Source organism: Dendrobates tinctorius, unplaced genomic scaffold, assembly GCF_039654945.1.
Source record: "Dendrobates tinctorius isolate UK_male_01 unplaced genomic scaffold, ASM3965494v1 ptg000091l, whole genome shotgun sequence".
Taxonomy (NCBI): Eukaryota; Metazoa; Chordata; class Amphibia; order Anura; family Dendrobatidae; genus Dendrobates; species Dendrobates tinctorius.
The window spans coordinates 1,493,926-1,519,374 of NW_027361759.1; the positions used below are offsets into that span (position 1 = coordinate 1,493,926).

Sequence of the window (25,449 nt, forward strand, 5' to 3'; positions counted from 1 at the left end):
ACCGCTTTATCAATTTTACCACACGCGGACCGGTGTAAACGCACCCCCCCAAAAGAAATTCATGAAACGCTGGTTTTTGTTCATTCTGCGTCCCAAAAATAGGAATAAAAAGCGATCAAAAAATGTCACGTGCCCGAAAATGGTACCAATAAAAACGTCAACTCGTCCCGCAAAAAATAAGACCTCACATGACTCGGTGGGTCAAAATACGGAAAAATTATAGCTCTCAATATGTGGTGATGCAAAAACTATTTTTACAATAAAAAGCGTCTTTTAGCGTGCGACAGCTGCCAAAAATAAAAACCGCCATAAATAGTAAATCAAACCCCCCGTTATCACCCCCTTAGTTAGGGAAAAATAATAAAATTAAAAAAAAGTATTTATCTCCATTTTCCCTTTTGGTTAGGGCTAGGGTTAGGGCTCAGATTAGGGTTAGGGGTGTGTTGGGGTTAGGGTTGGAGTTAGAATTGGGGGTTTCCACTGTTTGGGCACATCAGGGGCTCTCCAAATGCAACATGGCGTCTGATCTCAATTCCAGCCAATTCTGAGTTGAAAAAGTCAAATGGTGCTCCTTCCCTTCCAAGCTCTGCCATGCGCCCAAACAGTGTTTTACCCCCACATGTAGGGTATCAGCCTACTCAGGACAAATTGCAAAACAATTTTTGGGGTCCAATTTCTCCTGTTACCCTTAGGAAAATAAAAAATTGGGGTAAAAAATATCATTTTTGTGGAAAAAAATGATTTTTTTATTTTCACGTCCGAGTGTTATAAACTTCTGTGAAGCACTTGGGGGTTCAAAGTGCTCACCACACATCTAGATAAGTTCCGTGGGGGGTCTAGTGTCCAAAATGGGGTCACTTGTGGGGAGTTTAAATAGTTTACGTACATCAGGGGCTCTCCAAACGCACATGACACCCGCAGACCATTCCATCAAAGTCTGAATTCCAAAACGTCACTTCTTCCCTTCCGAGCCCCGACGTGTGCCCATACAGTAGTTTTCTCCCACATATGGGGTATCAGCATACTCCGGACAAATTGGACAACAACTTTTGGGGTCCAATTTCTCCTGGTACCCTTGGGAAAATAAAAAAATGGTGACTAAAAGATCATGTTTGTGGAAAAAATACGAATTTTTTATTTTCACGCCCGGGCGTTATAAACTTCTGTGAAGCACTGGGGGGTTCAAAGTGCTCACCACACATCTAGATAAGTTCCTTGGGGGGTCTAGTTTCCAAAATGGTGTCATTTGTGGGGGGTTTCCACTGTTTTGGTACATCAGGGGTTTTCCAAACGCGACATGGTGTCCGATCTCAATTCCAGCCAAAAACGTCAAATGGCGCTGCTTCCCTTCCGAGCTCTGCCATGCGCCCAAATAGTGGTTTACCCCCACATGTGGGGTATCAGCGTACTCAGGACAAATTGCACAATAACTTTTAGGGTCCTGTTACCCTTGGGAAAATAAAAATTGGGGTGAAAAGATCATTTTTGTGGAAAAAATATGATTTTTTAATTGTACCGCTGTACGTTATAAACGTCTGTAAAGCCCTTGTGGGTTCAAAGTTCTCACCACATATCTAGATAAGTTCCTTGGGGGGTCTAGTTTCCAAAATGGGGTCACTTGTAGGGGGTTTCCACTGTTTAGGTACATCAGGGACTCTCCAAACGTGACATGGCGTCCAATCTGAATTCCAGCCAATTTTGCATTGAAAAAGTCAAACGGCGCTCCTTCCATTCTGACCTCTGCCATGCACCGAAATAGTGGTTCCCCCCAACATATCAGGTATCTGCGTACTCAGGACAAATTACACAATAACTTTTGCAGTCCAATTTCTCCTGTTACCCTTGGTAAAATAAAAAAAATTGAACCTGAAGTGTTTTTTTTTTTATGAAAAAAAAGTTAGATGTTCATTTTTTTTTTTTAAATATTCAAAAAAATTCCTGTGACGCACCTAAAGGGTTAATAAACTTCTTGAATGTGGTTTTGAGCACTTTAAGGGGTGCAGTTTTTAGAATGGTGTCACTTTTGGGTATTTTCTATCATATAGACCCCTCAAAGTGGCTTCAAATGTGATGTGGTCCTAAAAATAAAATGGTGTTGTAAAAATGAGAAATCGCTAGTCAACTTTTAACCCTTAACTTCCTAACAAAAAAAAATTTTGGTTCCAAAATTGTGCTGATGTAAAGTAAACATGTGGGAAATGTTAGTTATCAAGTTTTTTGTGTGCCGTATCTCTGTGATTTAAGGGCATAAAAATTCAAAGTTGGAAAATTGCAAAATTTTCGCCAAATTTCCGTTTTTCACACAAATAAACGCAAGTTATTTGAATGAAATTTTACCACTAACATGAAGTACAATATGTCACGAGAAAACAATGTCAGAATCACCGGGATCCATGGAAGCGTTCCAGAGTTATGACCTCATAAAGGTACAGTGGTCAGAATTGTAAAAATTGGCCCGGTCATGAACGTGCAAACCACCCTTGGGGGTGAAGGGGTTAAACACCTAATCCCAGCGAAGCCATCAATCTCCTGTAATAAAAGTAAAGTACTCTTATCAGCTGGAGAATACTAGCCCCAGCTGTCTGATTTAGCAAGGTTGGTTGTCAATGAAATACTAATGAATACTCCCATACGCCGCTCCTGCTCTCGCTGTAATTGGCGGTAGCAGGTGTCAGATAATGGGAACTGTAGTCCCATCAGCTGACACCAGTGACCGAAGGTAAACTTTATACCTCCGATCATAGCTGAGCGCTCCTGCTGTCTTTTGACAGCATGGGAACCGTGGCTCTCTGACCGGTGATGATTTTCCCACCGATCAGAAGTGGTGTTTGCCGCATTGCCATGCACATTACAGCGCAGCAAACACTGGATGTTTGGGCAGCTGAACCAGAACAGAAACACAAACTTCCTGGGGAATTCCGTATTCAGTGTCCGTGCCGGTAGGTATCCGGTACGGACGCTGAACTTTACGGTTTGTATTCGCCCATCGCTATTTATATTTCATTGTATAGCAGATGAACAACCAGTGCAAAGACTGGCAAATGGCGGCATCAGTGTAGTGGTTGGACAAAAAAAAGAATTCTGGCTGGCTGCCGCATTCATGATAGATTGGAGAGGGGGAGAGTTTAATAAGATGGAGACCAATGAGTACAGTTTCAGTAGTCCAGGCGAGAATGAATCTGAGCAGCGGTATGTGTTTTTGCAGAGTCAAAGCTAAGAAATTCTAGAGTTTGAGGTGACCTGAACAAGCAAATGACCGGATATAGGGAGTGCAAGAAAGATTGGAGTCAAATACAACGCCAAGCAGAATGATAGAACCATATGCTAGAACCATACACGGAGATGACACTTTCTGCTTTAGGAAGGTTAATAGAGGGAAAATGGAAAAAATGAAGTTTTTGACAGTTTTTGTTTTAGATAAAGGAAGAACATGTTGGAGACAGTGGACAAAAAATTATTATTTTTTTATTTTTTATTTTTTTTAGTAATGTGGGAGTGATGTCTGGAGAAGTGTATTATTGGGGGTCATCAGCATAGAGTTTATACTGAAAACCAAATTTGCTAATAGTTTGTCCAATGGGGGGTAATGTATAGAGCGAGGAGGAAGGGTCCTAGGACTGACTCCTGATGAACTCCCACAGTAAGGGGAAGAAGATAGTGATGGAATGGTCAAAGAGGTAGGAAGAGAATTGGGTCCTTTAGGCCGATAGAGTTCAGAATGCTAAGGCCTGTTTCACACTTCAGTTTTGTGTCAGTTAAAATCCGCCAAAATGGCGGAAAGCGGATCCGTTGCAAAACTGATGTGAACGGATGCCACCGGACCGTTTTTTTTAACGGATCCAATGAATGAAGAATTTTAAAGGAAACGTAGCCCGGGGAGGGGGGGGAGAGAGAGAGAGAGAGAGAGAGATTTTTTTCTGTCCGCCAGAAATGATTTCAGGGTTAAATTTCCAGCTGACTTCATTCCTCCGGGCATGTGCACTATAAAATGCAGGAAAAACGGATCCAACAGATGGCCATCCGTCAAGATCCGCCGGTAATGCAAATCAATGGGGAAAACGGATCCGCCAAAAAAAATGGCGGATCCGTTTTTTTTTGCAAAACGGCGGATTTTGACTTATGGTCAAAAACGGAAGTGGGAAACAGGCCTAAGGAGCAGCTGGTGATCCAGAGTGTCAAATGCTGCGGAGAGATCCAGGATAATCACCAGGGATTAGTAACCTTTAGATTTAGCTTAGATCATCATTAGTGTAAGGAGCGGAAACTGGATTGTAAAGAGTCGGCAAGAGAGATAAAATAGGATTAGAAAAGTGGGTTAAAAGTTCTATAGGTTTAGGGAGAGGTCTCTAGTTGGCATTGAGGTTCTGGTGGAGGAATGGATGGGTTTATGACAGCCTGTTTCAGGGAGGAGGGAAAGAAAGGGTCATATATTTGTTAGGTATTTAGTGACTGGGTCAAGAGGACTGGTGGAGCTCAATTAAAAACACACTTTTAGTGCAGATACTGCAATATTTTTATTATTTTCCATTACATTCAATAAAGAGCTAATTGAAAGATTTTTTGATATGTTTTCGAGTGATGATTTTGAAGCAGAGTCTGTTTCAAAATCCACATTGAATAAACTGTGTATTTGTGCTTAGTGCAGTTTGACTATGTAATTATGCTCATATCTAAGTTATTAGGAGAGAAAAGGAATTTTGTTGCTTACATACCGTTGGGAAAATAAGTATTTGATACACTGCCAATTTTGCAAGTTTTCCCATCTACAAAGAATGGATAGGTCTTATTTTTATTGTAGATACACTTCAACTGTGAGAGACAGAACCTAAAAATAAAAATCAAAAAATCACATTGTATGATTCTCACATTTGCATTTTATTGCATGATATTAGTATTTGATTAAATAGAAAAACATAACTTAATATTTTGTACAGAAACCTTTGTTTTCAATTAGAGGTCAGCAGTTTCCTGTAGTTCTTTACAAAGTTTGCATACACGGCAGCAGGGATTTTGGCCCACTCCTCCATACAGCGTCTGACTGGAGTAGTCTGGACCCACCAGAGAAAATCATTCTTGGGACCCACCATGCCTATGGGGTACTAGCTGCAGAGTCTTACCTTAACTTCCATCTTGTCAAGCTGATAATAGGGAATTTTTTCCAACTATATTCCTGTCCAAACAATCACTTGACAAACCAGCAAAATATTCATTTGTTGGGTGCAATTATTTTTATGCTCGATCTAAAAACAAACTTATTGGCAGCAGATAATTTTGTGTAAACAAGTCAAGTACTGCCAAGAACAAATATTTTTTTTTTATAAGCACAGAAAGATTGTATTAATTAGACATGTGCCACATACACACCAAACACATGACACATACACACCAGTTACATGCTAGACACAGGACACATACATACCAGTACTAAGAAAATATAAAAGCTGCACTTTGGATTGTTTAGAATGGTAAATCTAGAAAATTGGAACTGCATTACTGCCATAGAAAATGGGTAAGTGCTAGATTATGTACATATGGAATTTTGAAAAATTGGAAAAGCAATATTGCTATAGGAAAATATACACACCAGTCACATGCTAGATACAGGACACATGCACACCAGTCACACGCTAGACACAGGATTAGAGAGGGGCAGACCTCTGAATATTCAAGTCCGGCCAATAGTTAAAAAAAAAAAAAAAAAAAAGCTTTGGTTCGGGTACCAGAACAGTATCTGGACTCTATTCACCTGAATGGGGTGCCCAAACATCCAGTGTTTGCCATGCTGTCATGTGCATGACAGCAAAGTGAACACTTCTTCTGATTGTCAGTAAAATCATTACCGCAGGTCAGACAGCCGCGATTCCCATACTGTCAAATGACAGCGTGAGCCCACAGCAGTGATCATAGGTATAAAATTTACCTCAAGTCACTGGTGTCGGTTGATGGGACTACTGCTTCTATCAGCTTACGCTTGCTGCTGCTAGTAACTGCGAGAGCAGGAGCGGCTGATGGGAGTATTCATCAACCTGCACTCTAAATAAACAATTAGAAAAAAATAAGACATGGGTTGCTCTGTATTTTTGATAACCAGCCTGGCAAAACTGACAGCTGGGGGCTGCAACCCTCAGCTGTCAGCATTAGCTAGGCTGGTTATCAAGAATAGAGGGGTCCCTACGCTGTTTTTTTCAAAATTATTTCTGGTTTGGCTTTTATCCTAAGTCATGTAACTAGGCTCGTTAAAGGGTCAACATTGACTTTTAGGATTGCTACCTCCAATAGGTGGCACTAGAGTTCTAGTCCTCTTCCTCTCTGAAGAGACAATTTGCATAATTTTCAGGTTATTGTCATGCTGGAAGACCCAGCTATGATCCTTCTCGGAGCAGTGACTGAACCAGCGGTACCCCCGCCTCCATGACTGAAACCAAATGCTGGCAGGGAGAATTAAGTTCACTTTCTCCCAACTGCATTCAACTGTATGCTGGCGCCAGACAGCAAAATAACGCTATTAACCACATATCTGCTGGTTATTTCTGGTGACTGGTTCCCTTAAACTAAAAAAACTAACACGTCCGTGAGAGCCAGACTTCTTGCTGATTGATCGGTGGTCAAATACTTGTTTCATGTAATAAAATGCAATTTAATTTAAAATTCATACAATCTGATTTCTCTGGATTTTTGTTTTTTCTAAGATTGTCTCTCATAGTTGAAGTGTACCTACGATAAAAAATTAGACCTATCCATTCTTTGTAGGCGGGAAACTTACAAATTTGGCAGGTATCAAATACTTATTTTCCCCACTGTACTTTGAGATTTGTCACTAAACATCTGTAAATTTGTGTTTCTAATGTTTTTTATTCTTGTAGTGTAGAGATCGGGGAGAGTGTGCGAGGCGAGGATGTCTATATCATACAGAGTGGCTGCGGTGAGATCAATGACAACCTTATGGAACTGCTCATCATGATTAATGCCTGCAAGATTGCATCTTCATCGCGAGTTACAGCTGTCATTCCATGTTTCCCATATGCTCGACAGGACAAAAAAGACAAGGTATTTGACTTTTTTTTTGTTTTTTTCCACATAGTCTCTGCTCCATACGCTTTAGACTAAAGTTGGTTTGATGTGTACGGAGGCCTCTCAACTGTCCCCCGACATGTCTGGAGAGAAGGCACTTTTCATACTCCTTGAAGATAAGCAGTTGTCAGAGGAGTTACCGTATGTCCGTATATACTCGAGTATAAGCCGAGGCACCTAATTTTTCCACGGAAAACTGGGTAAGGCTAGTTTCACACTAGCGTTTCCTGGAGCTGCGGAGGCATGCGCACGGCAGATGTGAAGCTCCGCCCACGGCCGCACCTCCTCTGGGCAGCTCCGCCTATGGCATTTGGTACGCAGGCCGTGCGCAGTTATGCGTTTGCTGGCGCATGCATCCTTTTGACAGTGCGCCGACCTGCGCCAAGTGCACCGTGTTGCATTTTGGTGCGATCGGCGCACCGTCAAAAGGACTCATGCGCCGGCAAACGCATACCAGCGCACGGCCTGTGTACCCAATGCTAAAGATGGGGTATGCAGGTCGCATGCAGCGTCATGCGCCCATAGGCGGAGCTGATCGGAGGAGGTGCGGCTGTGGGCGGAGCTTCACGGCAGCCGTGCGCATCCCTCCGCAGCTCCAGGAAACACTAGTGGGAAACTAGCCTTAGCTTGAGTATAAGCCGGGTATACATGGCTCCCCGTTCTTTCATTGTATGCATGGCTCCCAGTTCTCTGTCATTGTATGCATGGCTCCGCGATCCCTGTCATTGTTATGCATTGCTCCCCGATCCCTGTCATTGTGTGCATGGCTCCCCGATCTCTGTCGTTGCTCCCCTATCCCTGTCATTGTATGAATGGCTCCGCGATCCCTGTCCTGCTGTGCATGGCTCCCCCGGTCCCTGTCATTGTATGCATGGCTCCCCCATCCCGTCCTGGTATGCATGGCTCCTTATCCCCTATCCTACTCGCCCTCCAGCGTTTTCCTCATAGCATCTCCATGGTTCCGGCTTCCAGTAGCACTTTCGAGGCGATCACGTGGCGCTGTTCATTAAAGTGAATCTTGTCACCTCATTTTTGCCCTATGAGATGCGGCCACTGCCATCAGGGGCTTATCTGCAGCATTCTGTAATGCTGTAGATAAGCCCCCGATGTAGCCTGAAAGATAAGAATAACGAGTTAGATTTTACTCACCCGGGGGTCCGGTCTGGTCCGATGGGAGGCACCGGACCGCAACACCCATCTTCTAGCGATGACGTCGTCCTCCTTCTGCCGCGGCTCCTGCGCAGGTGTACTTTATCTTCCCTGTTGAGGGCAGGATAAAGTACTGCAATGCGCAGGCACCGGACCTCTCTGACCTTTCCCGGCATCTGCGCACTGCAGTACTCTGCTCTGCCCTCAACAGGGCAGATATAGTACGCCTGCACAGGAGCTGCAGCAGAAGTAAGGAGGAGGACGTCATCGTTAGAAGATGAGAGGCGCCGGACCGGACTCCCGGGTGAGTATAATTAACTCGTTTTTCATATCTTTCAGGTTACATCCGGGGCTTATCTACAGCATTACAGAATGCTGTAGATAAGCCCCTGAAGGCGGTGGCCGCAGCTTATAGGGCAAAAAAGAGGTGACAGATTCCCTTTAAGGTAATAAATATGCGCTCCACGCCTATGGGAGTGGAGACGCATGCATATTCATTACGTTAATGAGTGGTGCCACGTGATTGCGCCGGAAGTGCTACTGGAAGCCGGAACCATGGAGATGCTGCGAAGGCGCCGGGACCACCGAGATGCTACAAGGGCACGCTGGTGGGTGAGTAGGATGTCTACTGGAAGCCGGCGGCTGTCACTGTGCGCTGCTACAAGGCCGGGATCACACAAGCGAGAAACTCAGACGAGTCTTGCATCTTAATACCCAGCACTTGGGAGCGGAGCGGGCCGCTGCATAGTGCCAGCGGCAGTGTCGGGTATTAGTATGTGAGACTCGTCCCGAGTTTCTTGCATGTGTGATCCTGGCAATAGAGAGATTAATATTCATTTATCTTTAGCAGCGGGCACAGTTGCAGCCGCTGGCTCCTGCCTCCTGTGATCCGCTGCTCCGCCGCTCCCCATCCCCGACTCGTGTATAAGCCAAGGGGGTCGTTTTCAGCACGAAAAAAGTGCTGAAAAACTTAGCTTATACATGAGTATATATGGTATCTAATGTGTGTAGGGGCCCTCACTTATACACACGTGCCCTTAACTTAATATTTTGTTGCACAACTTTTTGAGGCAATCGCTGCAATCAAACGATTCCTGTAACTGTCAATGAGATTTCTGCACCTTTCGACAGGTATTTTGGCCCACTCCTCAAAAGCAAACTGCTCCAGTTGTCTCGTGTTTGAAGGTTGCCTTTTCCAGACGGCATCTTTCAGCTCTTTCCAAAGATGCTCAATCGGATTTAGATCAGGGCTCGTATAAGGCCACTTCAGAATAGTCCAATGTTTTCCTCTTAGCCATTCTTGGGTGTTTTTAGGTGTGTGTTTTGGGTCATTATCCTGTTGCAAGACCCATGACCTGTGACTGAGACGAAGCTTTCTGACACTGGGCATCACATTTCTGTCTGGAATCCCTTGATAGTCTTGAGATTTCATTGTACCCAGCACAGATTCTAGACACCCTGTGTCAGATGCAGCAAAGCAGCCCCAAAACATAACAGAGCCTCCTCCATGTTTCACAGTAGGGACAGTGTTCTTTTCTTGATGTGCTTCATTTTTCTTTCTGTGAACATAGAACTGATGTGCCTTGCCAAAAAGTTCAATTTTTGTCTCATCTGTCCATAGGACATTCTCCCAGAAGCTTTGGGGTTTGTCAACATGTAGTTTGGCAAATATCACTCTGCCTTTTTTATGATTTTTTTTTTTTTTTTTCCAATAGTGATCTCCTTGGTAGTCTCCCATGAAGTTCAGTTTGGCTCATACAAGGAAGGATGGTGCGATCTGACACTAATGTTCTTGAGCTTGAAATTGACCTTTAATTTGCCTAGAAGTTTTTCTGGGCTCTTTTTTTACAATTCGTATTTATCCCTCTCTTTGATTTGTCATCAATTTTCCTCCTGCGGCCACATCCAGGGAGGTTGGCTACAGTCCGATGGAGCTTAAATTTCTGAATAATAAGTGCAACTGTAGTCACAGGAACATCAAACTGCTTGGAGAGATGGTCTTATAACTTTTACCTTTTAACATGTTTGTCTATAATTTTCTTTCTAATCTCCTGAGACGCTTTACTTCGCTTCCTCTGGTCCATGTTGAGTGTGATACACACCATGTCACCAAACAGCACAGTGAGTGTCTGTAGCCCTCTATAAAGGCCCACTCACTGATTCCAAGATTGTAGACACCTGTGATGCTAATTGGTGGACACACCTTGATTTAACACGTCCCGTTTGTCACATTATTTTCAGGGGTAACCATCATTTCTGTCCAGGCCTATTTCACAAGTTTTTATTTTATTTTTTTTAAATTCTGTGGCAGCATGGTTGAAAAGCAATGTCTGACTTTCATTTGTTCATTTTCATAGATTTTTGATTTATTGCTTTTGTCAGATTCAAGTTATTTCTGTGACCATTGTGGGTTTTTCTGTCATTAAACGAGGGGTACCAACAATTTTGACCACGTATGTGTGTATATATTATGTTGGACATTATTCAACAAATGCATTGCAGAAAAACGGAAAGATTGTTGTTTTATTTTGATACTTTTTCTCCTGCATATTCATTTATGCTCTTTTGGAGAATGCTTCCATATGACTGCTTATTAGTGGTCCAGTCCAGCATGCTACATTAACCCCTTAACGACCGCCGATACGCCTTTTAACGGCGGTAATTAAGGGTACTTAAACCACAGCGCCGTTAATTCACGGCGCTGTGATTTAAGTGAATAGCGCCCCCCAGTGTCGGATTTTCTCCGGGGTCTCGGCTGCCAGGGGTAGCCGAGACCCCAGAGAACATGAATCGGTCGGTTTTTACCGACCCCCGCTTTTGCGATCGCCGTTATTAACCCTATAACAGCGACCGCAAAAAAAAAAGCCGCGATTTTACATTTAATTTCTCTTTCCTCTGATGTGATCGCACATCAGAGGATAGAGAAATAGGGTCCCCGATCCCCCCGGTCCCCTCCCGGTACCTCTCCCTTGTCCTCCGTCCCCTCCCGGTGGTCCCGCGCCCGCCGGCGTCATCCGATGGGCGCCGCCATCTTGAAAATGGCGGGCGCATGCGCAGTGCGCCCGCCGGGAATCTGCTGGCTCCGGCTGGCAGATTCCATTCATTATTTTGATCACTATGATAAACGATCATAGTGATCAAAATAATAAAAATAGTACATAACCCCCCCTTTTATCACCCCCTTATTCTGGCACACATAATGAAATAAAAAAAATATATTTTTTTTCAGTTTTCCATAAGGGTTAGGGTTAGGCTAGGGTTAGGGTTAGGCTAGGGTTAGGTTAGGGTTAGGCTAGGGTTAGGCTAGGGTTAGGGTTGGGTTAGGGTTGGGTTAGGCTAGGGTTAGGGTTTAGGCTAGGGTTAGGGTTTAGGTTAGGGTTTAGGCTAGGGATAGGGTTTAGGCTAGGGTTAGGGTTAGGCTAGGGTTAGGGGTTAGGGTTGGGCTAGGGTTAAGGGTTAGGGTTGGGCTAGGGTTAAGGGTTAGGGTTAGGGCGAACTAGGATTAGGGTTAGGATTAGGGTTGGGATTAGGGTTAGGGGTGTGTTGGGGTTAGGGTTGGAGCAAGAATTGAGGGGTTTCCACTATTTACCAACTTTGGGGGTCTAAAAATTGGGGTCTAAAAAAAATCACTTTTGTGGAAATAAAAGACTTTTTATTTTCAGGGCTCTGCGTTTATAAACTTCTGTGACGCGCTTGGGGGTTCAAAGTGCTCACCACACATCTAGATAAGTTCCTTAGGGGGTCTAATTTCCAAAATGGGGTCACTTGTGGGGGGTTTCCACTGTTTAGGCCCATCAGGGGCTCTGCAAACGCAACATGATGCCCGCAGACCATTCCATCAAAGTCTGCATTCCAAAATGGCACTCCTTCCCTTCCGAGCTCTCCCATGCGCCCAAACAGTGGTTCCCCCCCACATATGGGGTATCAGTGTACTCAGGACAAATTGCATAATAACTGTGGGGGTATGATTTCTCCTGTTACCCTTGTAAAAATAAAAATTTGGGCACGAAAAGATCATTTTTGTGGAAAAAAAATGGATTTCTTATTTTCACGGCTCTGCGTTTATAAACTTCTGTGAAGCACTTGAAGGTTCAAAGTGCTCACCACACATCTAGATAAGTTCCTTCATGGGTCTAGTTTCCAAAATGGAGTCACTTGTTGGGAGTTTCCACTGTTTAGGCCCATCAGGGGCTCTGCAAACGCAACATGATGCCCGCAGACCATTCCATCAAAGTCTGCATTCCAAAATGGCACTCCTTCCCTTCCAAGCTCTCCCATGCACCCAAACAGTGGTTCCCCCCCACATATGGGGTATCAGCGTACTCAGGACAAATCGCATAATAACTGTGGGGGTATGATTTCTCCTGTTACCCTTGTAAAAATAAAAATTTGGGGGTGAAAAGATCATTTTTGTGGAAAAAAAAATGGATTTCTTATTTTCACGGCTCTACGTTATAAACTTCTGTGAAGCACTTGAAGGTTGAAAGTGCTCACCACACATCTAGATACGTTCCTTAATGGGTCTAGTTTCCAAAATGGGGTCACTTGTTGGAGTTTTCCACTGTTTAGGCACATTAAGGGCTCTCCGAACGCAACATGGCATCCGATCTTAATTCCAGCCAATTCTGCGTTGAAAAAGTCAAACGGTGCTCCATCCCTTGCGAGCTCTGCCGTGTGCTGAAAAAGGGGTTTACCCCCACATTTGGGGTATCGGCGTATTCAGGAGAAATTGTACAACAAATTTTGTGGTTGATTTTCTCTTTTAACACTTGTGAAAATAAAAAAAATTGGTTCTGAAGTAATTTTTTTCCAAAAAAAAAGTTAAATGTTAATTTTTCCATCCACATTGCTTTCGTTCCTGTGAAGCACTTAAAGGGTTAATAAACTTCTTGAATGTGGTTTTGAGCACCTTGAGGGGTCTAGTTTTTAGAATGGTGCCACTTCTGGGTATTTTCTGTCATGTACACCCCTCAAAATGACTTTAAATATGATGTGGTCCCTAAAAAAAAAATGGCTTTGTAAATTTTGTTGTAAAAATGAGAAATCGCTCGTCAACTTTTAACCCTTATAACTTCCTAAGGCTGTGTGCACACGCTGCGGATTTTGCTGCGGTTCCGCAGCGGTTTTGGCCGCTGCGGACCCGCAGCAGTTTCTGCTGCGGTGTACAGTACCATGATTCCCTATGGGAATCAAAAACCGCAGTGCAGACGGTGCGGAATTTTCCGCGCGGATTATCTGCGGTTTTCAATCCGCAGAAAGAATTGACATGTCAATTCTTTCTGCGGATTCCCCTGCGGTTTGCCATCTCCTCTATTGAGGAGATGAAAAACCGCAGGGCAAAACCGCAGAGCAATCCGCAGGTAAAACCGCAGGTCTTTTGACCTGCGGTTTCACCTGCGGATTTTACAAAATCTGTGCGGATGAATCCGCACATAATCCGCAGCGTGTGCACACAGCCTAACCAAAAAAAATAAAATTTTGCATCCAAAATTGTGCTGATGTAAAGTAGACATGTGGGAAATGTTATTTATTAAGAAATTTATGTGACACATCTCTCTGATTTAAGGGCATAAAAATTTAAAGTTTTAAAATTGCAAAATTTTAAATTTTTTTTGCCATATTTCTGTTTTTTTCATAAATAAACACAAGACTTATCGAAGAAATTTTACCACTAACATGAAGTACAATATGTCACGAAAAGCAATCTCAGAATCAGCAGGATCCATTAAAGCGTTCCAGAGTTATAACCTCATAAAGGGACAGTGGTCAGAATTGTAAAAATTGGCCTGGTCATTAAGCTGCAAACTGGCTCTGTCGCTAAGGGGTTAAATCACAGATGTAGAATCTATCGTTGAAACATTGTATTGTGTAGAGTGCTATGTATTGCTTATTAATCTGTGTGCCAGGAGTGCTGTATATATGCGAATAAATGGTTAGCTCACCAATTTTCAATAACCCAGGGATGACCTCAAAGGTACCGGTAATCTGTCAGTATGATCAACTCTAATCAGTCTGCATGAGCATGCAGATCATAGGAAATAGAAAATAATGCCTTGTATCTTTGATCCAGTGTTTTATTCCAGAGAGAGCCATATTTTCTTATATGTAAATGAGCAGTTTAGGACTATGGGTCTGACATGGATTTCCCTGAGAATCCGCCTCCAAAGATTCTTTTACATGAAAGGGGAAGTTACCATTGTGATGTATAATGACTGTGCTTCTAATCTCACTGCAGAGCTGTGTGTGATTATACCCGACACATCTGCAGGTTCATCTCGGTGATTTAGCCTCCATCTCTCAGGCAGCGATGCAGTAAAGCAGAGCTTCAGCTGTTAACATGGTTGTAATGAGACAAACTACAGTACTGTGATCGTTACATGTTTGACACTATTAGTGCCCCCATTCATTTACAATAAGCTCTAAAGACAGATTTTCAGGGAGATCTATGTCTGGCCCATAGTCCTGAACAGTAAGAGGATAAAAGTTACAACAGTGTCTTATCTGGGTATTATGGGTAGATATTTAACTGAAATCTGCTCACCTGTGTGGGTTGTGTGACACAACCAATATCATAACCTAGTTGTCAGCCACTGCAACGTCCCTAAAGTTGTATATAATAGAGAGCCAGAATAAGTGTACTTTGTGTGCGCTGCTGATTCAGGAACGAATCCTATATAGTTTGCAGGTGATTTGTCAACATGTTTCAGAGTTTAATCCGACTCCTTCCATGGTTTATCCACATGTGAAAAGTCAGTGGGTGTCCTGAGGAAGGAGTCGGATTTAAGTCTGAAACACGTTGACAAATAAACCACTTTCAGCCATCGGCAGCTCACTTGAAGTCTACTTATTCTGGCTCTCTATTGTAGTCCTGAACAGCTCATTTACATATAAGAAAAATGTTGATTTCTCTGGAATAAGACACCTTGATATCTGCGATCTGATATAATTGTATTCAGCTTCCTATGACCTGTATGTCCATATAGCCGGATTAGGAGGGTTGATCCTACAGACAGATTCTCATCAAGTCCTTACCAACATATGTCGTACTGGATGTCAAGTGCCGACTCCTTAATTTTGATGCGGGCTCAGAAGTTTGCTGGCAGCTGATGGCTGTGATATTCAGCAGTCTGCTTTTTCTGCTTTTGACAGCTGCTTGTGGAACTGGGACTGCATCATTCTATGCACCCATCAGCACCCCTACAATGAAAACCTCTCTACCTGTCATGATGGTACTTCGGCCTGGCGTTCAAAATAATGATTTTTGCTTTTGTACTATTATTGCTGCATTGCTTTTTTTTTTAATTTATTTTACTCATTTAACACCAATAATTCCACAGCACTTTACACACATTATCGGCACTATCCCCGATGGGGCTCACAATCTAAATTTCCTATTAGTATGTCTTTGGAATTAGGAAGGAAACCGGAGAACCAGGAGGAAACCCACGCAAACAAGGGGAGAACGTACAAACTCCTTGCAGATGTTGTCCTTGGTGGGATTCTAACCCAGAACACAGCGATACAAAGCAACAGTGCAAACCACTGAGCCACCGTGCTGCCCTGGCACAAACGTTCTGTTGATCACAGGTTCTAGTTCCCCAAGGGTATGTGCACACGCTGCGGATTTGCTGCGGTTTCAAAACTGCAGCATGTCAATTCTTTGTGCAGAATCGGCAGTGGTTTCACACCTTCTCCATTGTAGAGGTGTGAAACCGCAAGGCTAAACCGCAGGCTAATCCGCAAACCAATCCGCAACGTGTGCACATAGCCTAAGGGAACTAACAAGTACTGGTAAAAAAAAATTGAAAGAGGTTTTTAAAAATATGAAAAAAATAAAAATTCATATCACCCTTCCATTTTGATAAAAAAAAATACACATGTGGTCTCGCTATAACCGTAAAAGTCCTATCAATGTGTAACAATAATAAATCTGGTCAGTAAACTGCGTAATGAAGAAAATCTGAACGCCGCTTCAACACTGTTTAACAATCTCTCTCTCATTGTGTGTGTGTATCACCAACCAATCACGATGCATCTTTCATTTCACCAGAGCTGTTCAAAAGAAGCTAAGCTGTGATTGGTTGCTATGACTAACAGTTTTCCTTGCAACCAATCACTAAGCATCTCATTCCACCAGAGCAGGTTAAAAATAGCTGAGCTGTGATTGGTTGCTATGCGCAAGTTTTCCCACTTGACAACACCTCAGCAGACACTGACATGGTGGGAGAAATCTAGCATCTCCAGGAACATAAGCTCCAGTGTTGTGAGTTCATTTTCCCCTTCACCGTTGAGGTCTGATGAACTCCCTCCTCTGGTGAAGGAAGGTAGTGAGGCTGATTACCAAACACCTGGGCAGCTAGATGATGACTGGGTGGCTGGAATTGAGGACTGGATATAAGGCAGCCGACGCCCTTCTGCCTTGCTGGTGATCCTGCTGGATTCTTGGAGACCAGTCTGATTCCTGCGTCTCAAAGCTAAGTTTTTCTGCTCTGCTTTGTACTCTTCAGTTTTGTTTTTGTTTTGCCTTGTTTTTTGGGAGTTCTGCCATCCCTGGCCGGGGGTGAGCTGAATTCCATTTTTGTCTCTGATCTGTTGATCAGAATATACCTGAGTGCTGATATAGTCTTTTGAAGCCTAGCGACTTCAGGGCCTGTTTTTCCTATCAGTCGGTTGGCACATTTTAGATAGGGTTTTTGCGGATGGCAGACAGCGGCTTTCCTATCCTGTCCTATTTAGTTAGCTTTGGCCCCATCATTTGCTCAACCTATCTTTCTATCTGTGTTAGTGTTTTCATCTTGCTTCACTGTCATTATATGTTGGGGGCTGCCTATTGCTTTGGGGTCTGCTCTGGGGCAGTTTAGTTTTTCCCCTTTCTGTCTTTAGGCTATGTAGTTCTCCGGCTGTGATCGAGGGGTCTAGGGCACCGTAGGAACCCCCCACGGCTACTGCTAGTTGTGGATAGGTTCAGGGGTCTGCAATTCGATAGCTGCCAACCTCTCTGGTTTTTCTGGACTTGGCTAGTATTTTGATTTTTCCTCCTTCGGTGACTTATCATAACACTCCAGCCATCCTCTGTCCCCCAGAAAAGAGCAGTGAGTGCATGACAGAAATGAATCCCCCCCCCCTCCCGTTTGGTATCAAGTGACACCCATGAATGTAGGAAAGTGCACATATTAAATGTCATGTGGATTTACAGTATTATTGTCTGACAGACACTTTTATGCATTATTGATGTGTTACTGTGCTCTGATGCTGTGAGTTTTTTTAAAGTGCTACTTTCCCCACAATTCACCGGAATATACCCATATAACACGTAATTCTTTTCCCATAACAACCCATTAAATATGATACTATACTGCATACAGATGCTGTACATCCATGACCAACTCAGCCCGACAAATTACAAGTTGACGATGCATGAAAATGTGTGTGACGGTTTCTCTACTGTACTAATGTATAAGGTTTGTGCCTGTCCATTGGTGAAAAGCATGACTGATATTTATGGTGGCAGATAAGTGAGAATATCAGCCTGATCAGTAGAAAACCTGGGATCTTGGTGAACCATGTTTCTGTGCAATTTCACTATTCTACTTTTACTGGCTCTGACGGGATGATGTGGGATATTAGGGGTAGTAGTCCTGTGGCTCTGGCTGACGGGATGATGTGGGATTTTAGGGGTAGTAGTCCGGTGGCTCTGGCTGACGGAATGATGTGGGATATTTATAGTGAATGTGGCTATGCGGAGTGGGCGGGGCTATACACTCAGAGATAGAGATAGATAGATATATATTTTTTCATTATAATTTTTTATAACTTACCGTAGTTAGTTACTATGCCCGGGTAGCGCCGGGCTTCAGTGTGTGTGTGTGTGTATATGTATATATATACACACACACACAGTAGTTTGGAATTTTCTTGCTCTCCCCGCCCGGATCCAGTACCACATCTCCGCTGTTGCACTGGTCTCTGTTAATCGGTTGCGAAATTACAGTGATGTTGATAGTCCTGTAGTTAAATCGCTGAGCAGTTTTGCCTATGTAGACAGTTAACACCTGAGAGCTCATTGGCTGCTTTGCTGTTGACATGGCTTAATGGTAGTAGCTGATCTGCAGAGACTGGGGCAGACTCAGTGCTGTGCCTTGGGACAGGTAGTAAAATCTCAGTTTGTTTTTTAACACACAGATAAGCCTTTGGTTAAGTTTGGGGACTGTCGTCAGTTTAAATTTGTAACATGTCGGACAATATGTATGTCTGGCAATCCCCGCGTGTTGTGGCGGTTTAACAAAACATGTGGGCGCGTGGGCGCAAACATGTCACTGGAGCACCCGTTATTCTCTGTGCATACCCGAGCACCATAGGCAAACTCGAGTAATAACTAACGAGCACTTGCATTCATCACGAATCGTGATTATTTCTGCTAATTGATGGCAAATTTACTGTGCTCTTTCCACTTAATGTTGAAAAGGGAAGTCCAAAATCGGCACCAAAAACCCCCTTGATTGCTCTCTTCTGTACCCTACAATGTGATATGTCTGAGTTCTCAACTTAAAGGGGTTATACTCTTTCAGACAATGTTCTGCAGCTGCTGCACTTCATTAAAATTCATCAAGTTATGCTACTCTCGCTGTGTTTTTTTTCTGTGTTTCAGTCTTTGGGTGGTGTGAACACTGTCATACCGACTTCACTTTTGTGCATGTCTCATGTGTTTTTAATCTATTACTTTCTTGCTTATGCAAGTTTTGGGAGATTCCTGCTCCTCTCTTGTGAGACATGCACATAAAAAGCCGTCTTGCACAGCGTGTCCACATCGGGCAGCACCTTACTGAATCCTGCTCATATAGGTACTGTTCACATGATCATATTTTAAATACGTTCGATAGGACTGCTCCGAGATGGCTATACCGTGACGTTGGTGGAGTGGCTTAGTATACATATAAATTTTTTGCAAAAAAACATATCAACTAAATACCCTGTTTTTGTTATCTTTTTATACTAGCACTTGCTGTTTACTGTTATATATATTTTTTACAACAGAGTATTTTTGCACGTTTGTTATACTGTGTTTGTTCCGTATTTCAGTCTTTGGGTGGTGTGAACACTGTCCTACCGACTTGTTCACTTTTGTGCATGTCTCATGTGTTTTTAATCCTGGGTGGTGGTAGGACATGGGCTAGAACGCCTTCCGCCTCTGTACCAGCCACCACTTAATTTACTCAGTGTGCAGTTAGCTTACTGGTCCATGTATTGGTGGTAATGTGGACCTTGCCACTGATGGTGTTGTGCAGTACACTCCTGATTTGATCCGCAAAGTGTGTGAAGGGCAGGGATGGCACACCTGGAAAAGAAATGGTGACTGGGAACAACACACTGCTGGACAGATGTGGCACCCCAGAGTCCAGTTGCCACAGTGACATTGCCTCCCTCTAAGGGGTGATGTCATGCCTGGAGGCAGGAGGGGGGTCCCCATGCCAGGTAACCCAGTGTGCAAGACGGTTCCTGCTGCAGGCCAGAAAGGGGAACTTCCTTATAAATTCTGGCCAGCAGGTGGGGTTAGTGAGTCAGTAAGAAGACAGCTGAGAGAGTAAACGAGAGTTGTCATGGAAACGAGAGCAGTTGGAGCTCATGACAAGACAGACAATGGGAGTTGGTCTGTGGAGCGGGCAGGGACAGAAGCAGAGACAAGGGGCTCTGGGGGAACTAAAATTGTGTATAGCTGACCCCAGAGCGAAGTGCTGATAAAAGGGGCGCCAGAGTCCTAGGCTGGGCAGTAGCTTACGCCCTGACAGCCGAATCTGGAGTGCAGGGGACTGCAAGTTCCTTGGCCACACTAAAAACCTGAAGGCACTGCAGCAAACCAAGAGCCCGGGGCTGACAGTGAAAAGGACAGTGCCTGTGATATAGGCTCACGATGTCAGACATACAGGTTAGCAATCATCACGCAGGAGAGGGCCGCAGCTTAGCTACAAGCAGCAGGGACCCGAAAACAGAGCGCAGAAGGAAGGTCCCCAACCCCACCTGGCAGGGTGGGTCCCCTGTATGCCTCCAGGCAAGCCGGACTCAATTCATCCGCCACCAGATTGCATTTATGTTCAAGTAAAAGGTAAAGAAAACCGCACCTCTCTGTGTCCTTCATTTTTCTTCTGCACCCCAACGTTCACCACCATCTGAGCAATCAAACATATTTGCCCTGGGGCCCCGTTCCACCCGTAGGGAGCTGTACCATCCTTGCTGCGCCACCCCTCAGCCCCAGTGGACCAAAACCGCAGCGTCGGCCACCCATTGCCGAACACCACGGGTGGTGTCACGACCAAACACCACATAATTATCCTCTATTTTAATTACTGGACGCCCAGGGCCACTGACCGGGTCACTGCCACCGGGACACATCCCCTTGAAAGAACCTGACCGGCCCGGTACCGAGTAACCGAAGGCCCTGTGGGGCGCTCCACAGACACCACGATCAGTTTTTTAAAACTGTCCCCACCAGCCAGATGGCAGCATTTCAAAGGCCTGGAATTTGGATATGATGTAATTTGGGGCCATGGCTTGTTAATGGATATGGGGGTATTTTTCCTTTTTTTTTCTAGGTTTTGGAGGATGGAGAGCTGAACACTTCAGTGTGACAGTGTGGAGATGCTCAGTGACACTGTCACATCCTCTTTGCAGGGAGACAGGTGGCCCCCATTGATCGTGAGTGCGAGGAAGCAGGTGGAGGCTTATATCTGTCATGCTTTTTAAGGTGTGCAGTCGACTGCACCTCGTGCTTGGAATTCAGATGCCTCGTCATGCAGGTGGTGCTCACGTTCAGATGACTTATGCCTCACTACAGGCTTTGACGGCACAATCGGTTGAGGTGGAAGTTGGATGGCCATGACCCTCAGGTGCTAACTCTGCGCTTTCTTTAGAGTGGAAGACAATGCAAAGTAACTGGTGACACTCTCGGCCATGCAATCCAACGCTGCCTCACCATTTGGCCAGCAGTACATGGGCTTCTGAAATGACAGCGAACATCTTGTTGACTGTGTGCACCTGAAGCAGGTGTTGCACTTGGACACATAACAGAAACAGAGCGACCATGTCCTCTTCCTGCAGCAGCTACAACATCACCAGCACCACAACCATATATCCTGTTTAATGCTCTCCTCAGATTTTGCCCCCTAAAATAACTTCACAGTAGAGAAGAGGCTGGATTAGGGCATGCTGCACCAGGAGGCTGTACCTTGTGCCAGTCATTGCACTAGTTTCACATTCACTACAGAATATAATACAAACTTCTTTCTCGTCCACAAAGATCTCCACAGTTCTCCACCACTTTAGATCTCCTCCCTCCTCTTTCTCTCCCTTTCTGTGCTTTCTGTTCTGCAACTGATTGAAGACCAACATCCTCATTAATCCAAACCTTGTACCTCTGTCTCCAAGACTTCTCCTGTGCGGTGTCGGACAATACGATTAATACCTACACCCCCACACCTCTTTAGACAGGCTTATCTCCCTTCACTATTCAAACTTTTTGCTGTGTCCTTTTTCTAAATCTTCCTCAGACTCTTGAACTTCCTACTCGTCTTTTTCCACATCCTTCATGCACCCAATAGCACTTAAGAGAACATGGACAGATACTGGCTGGTAATCGGCTCTTGCAGCTAATTTGAAATGCCCAATTTCTTCTAATGATGGCTGGAACCATACATGACCTGCACGTTCTACCTATTGTGTCCTTCCATCTTCCTTACAGATTGTAACCTTTGTAGCAGGGCCCTCATTCCTCCTGTAGCGTGTTGAACTGTGTTTGTATTGTTTGTACGTGTCCACGCGAAATAGTAAAGTGCTGCGGAATTTGTTGGCAGTATATAAATAAAAATTATTTATGATTATGGTGTTATTTCCTATCAAGGACAGCATCTGCGGTGAGGTTGTATGTCTTTTCTTGTTTGGGGGGTTTCCTATCACCCTCCAAAAACATACTTATAGGGAAATTTAGATTCTGAGCCCCAATAGGGGCAGTTCTGAAGATGTCTGTAAGGCGCTGTGGAAATTAATGTTGCCATATAAGCGGATAAGGGTACTAAAACGCAGTGTGAGACGACCTAAACTTACGGTAATCCTTTTATTTCAAGCCTGTTTAAAATTCTATATGGTCTTCATGCAGTGCTGACCTCAACAATTTATGTAATCTTTCTCACTTCATAATTTTGCATTAAAAAAATGCGTGAAATGAACAGCTGAATGTCGAATAAGCTTCAGCGAGTTAACGATTAATTTTGTTTCCTGCCAAATGACGAGAGCTTGTGTAGGGGGACCTTGACAGTAAATGCTCAAATTAAGAGCTATAACCGCTTTTCACTGCATAAATTGGCATGCTGTGCTGTGTCTGGGTACACAGTGTTTTGGTCATAAGTCAATGCATGATTATAATCCATTTCTTTTCTTTTAACCCCAGCTATTCAGTCTGTAGCATCAAGGACAAAGCAAAACTACTTGGTTGATTTTTACTAGTATTGCTATGGAGGGAGTAAATCAATAAAAGCAGATAAATACCTGGATAAATTAAAGGGAAGGTCATCAGAAAACTTCTTAAAGAAGGTGCTGCAGTTTTTATTTTTGTATAGATATGAATTATATAATCAGTTATTTTTAATATGAAATTAAATGTACTACTTTTTAATAGCTTTTTGTTTATTAATTCTTCAGCCACTAGGGGCTGCCATTTGCATTTGGGGGTGTGTAAGTGTCTGAATGCGACACCTCAAATACAGCAGCCCCTGGGCATAAGGGCCTGCGACCGCCCACCGACTGCATCTCTAGCCTTGATGCCACTTCTCCTGCCTCTAGCTGTGACCCTGGGCTGTCCAGTTCACAGCTATGGGAGTAGATCGCTGCCATTTTGTTGAAGCTCGCAGCGTATGCTGTGGGTTTCAATTTCCGCCTGTCATCGCACACACTGCTCAGTGTGATGACAGGAGTTGCTGGGGTGATTATCTGCAGCGGTGATCGCAGCCTGTCACTGGTATTGCAGTACAGGATGCGTATACCTCTGATCTGTTCAGAGCACAGCAGGGAAATCATCACGCTGCTGTGCCTGAACACAATGAATACAGTGCAGTGCTGCGTGTGACCAAAGGGAATGTGAGTACAAGTGTTGAATGGATGGGGGCCATGTACCAGAATGCACTATGCTATTATACTGTAAAGCACATTATACTGTAGGACACATTATATTATGGAGTACTATATGGGACAGTTTTTATGGCGTTTTTTACTCATGGAGTGCAGCGGTACCCAGAGTGGTTGCTGCTATAGCTTATGGAGGGAGCTTCATTCTCTCAACAAGGCTCCGTAGCCTTTGGACATCAGATTTGGGGCCATTGGGGGAACTACGTCGGACCTGCAGTGAACTTTTTATTTTTTAATGGAGAACGAGGGACAGTGTCTTGGCTTTATTTCTCTGTTTGTTTTTCACCTTTCCATTTGTGTGCTTTGGCGGATACCCTTTACTGCAGAGGACCTGCCTGTGGTTTTTTTTTTTGTTTTTTTTTGTCGGTTTGTTTTTTTTTAATAAAAAAATTGGTCATCCGGGGAAAGTGTCAGGGAGTATTTTTTTTTTTTTTCAAATCGAATAATGTTGTTTTTTTTTTTTTCCATTAGTTGAGTTCGTGATGGGGTATCTGATGGACATTACGAACACCAGGGCTTGTTGCCAGATATGATTTTTGACAATTTACAGCTGTCATTAACCCTGATTGCCACCACACCAGGTCAATTAGGAAGAGCCAGCCAAATCGCCAGAACTGGCGCATCTAATGTGATGTGCCAATTTGGGGGCACCTGTGGGCTGCTATTTTCAGTCTGGGAAGGGCTCAATAACCAAGGACCTTTCCAGCCTTATAATATAAGCCCCCAGCTGTCTGCTTTACCTTGGCTGTTTACCAAGAGTAGGGGGGGCACACAGATTTTTTTTTTTTCCATTTATGTATTAAACACCCTTTAGTGCCACAGGAAAGGCACTATAGGCTGCAAGTTTATTATATGTAGGGTGCTTGTTAAATTATATCTACAGGACATTTATCTGTTCTATTATTCCATTGCTCCAATAGAAGTGGACAGAGCAGAGTTACACATTTATAAGGGAGCTGTGGTGTAATCTGTGAACTGGCTCCGTCCACTTCTGTGGGAGTTGCAGTGTAATGTGTGACCCCACTCCGTCCACGTCTATGGGAGTAGTAATATAGTGGAATGTGCGAGGTTACATTACACTACTGCTCCCATAGAAATGGACGGTACAGTGTCGCGCATTACACCAGTGATCCCTTAGAATTGGACAGAGCGGTGTCACATTTCGCTACTACTCCCATAGAAGTCGTGAACAGAGCAGGGTCACATTTCTAAGGGAGCAGTGGTGTAATGTGTGATACAGCTTCATCCACTTCTATGTGAGCAGTAGTGCAATGCATGACCCTTATCTTATCCAGTTGCAAGTGATATTCAAGCCCTTTCAGTACAACCTCCTTATACTCAGAAGTATGATTATAGGCTGGATCAGGTCTTAACACAATTCTATCTCCTCAAGGTAGCAGTAAGGTTCTATAGAAGTCAGGAGATCATCCTACCTTCCTTTTTGTAATAACCCTATGAAGCCAAGAGAGGAAAACATTTCATGGTCTCTGTCAGAAGATCATTAATAGAATACATTCTGTAACCAGTCAGTGGAAAAAGAGACCGTCCTTGTTTGTAGCCTTTCATGGCAGCACGAAAGGGTGTAAGGTATCAGAATTTACCATAGCAAGGTGGATCAGGGAGGCTATTAGTTTAGCCTATTCTGCTAGTGAGGTGCCGGTTACAGAGAGCATCAAAGCTCATTCCACCAGAGCCATCGCATCCTCCTGGGCAGAAAAGGCGGAGGTATCTGTTGACCAAATTTGACTAGATCCATCTTCTGCGTACTAACCTTTCCTAGAAGGGTGCTGCAAGCGGTGATCCCTCCCGGTGTTGGTGGTGTTTACTATAGAGTTTGGCGAAATAATACTTTGCAGGTTGTGTACATAATTATTTGGAGTTCCTCTCATGCTCTTTAACGCAACTGATGTGGGGGAGAGGTACCACTCTTTTTTTTATTTCAGTAGGTTTCCTGTCCTTGATGGGCGAATACCTCTAAATTGTGCGGTCATGGGTTCTGGAAACATGGCTACCGGTAAATAACCTTGGTGCAGGATCCTCTCTTCCCCCAGCCTCCTG

The 25,449-nt window shown here is 43.9% G+C and overlaps 1 protein-coding gene across 1 annotated transcript in view; it reads left to right on the forward strand.

Moving 5' to 3' along the window:
- PRPS2 (phosphoribosyl pyrophosphate synthetase 2) overlaps positions 1-25,449 on the forward strand; it is a 119,020-nt gene that overhangs the window by 50,159 nt on the left and 43,412 nt on the right. The window contains exon 2 of the mRNA XM_073586158.1: positions 6,864-7,047. Within this exon, the coding sequence (XP_073442259.1) occupies positions 6,864-7,047 (184 nt within the window). The remainder of the gene's footprint in view (positions 1-6,863; positions 7,048-25,449) is intronic.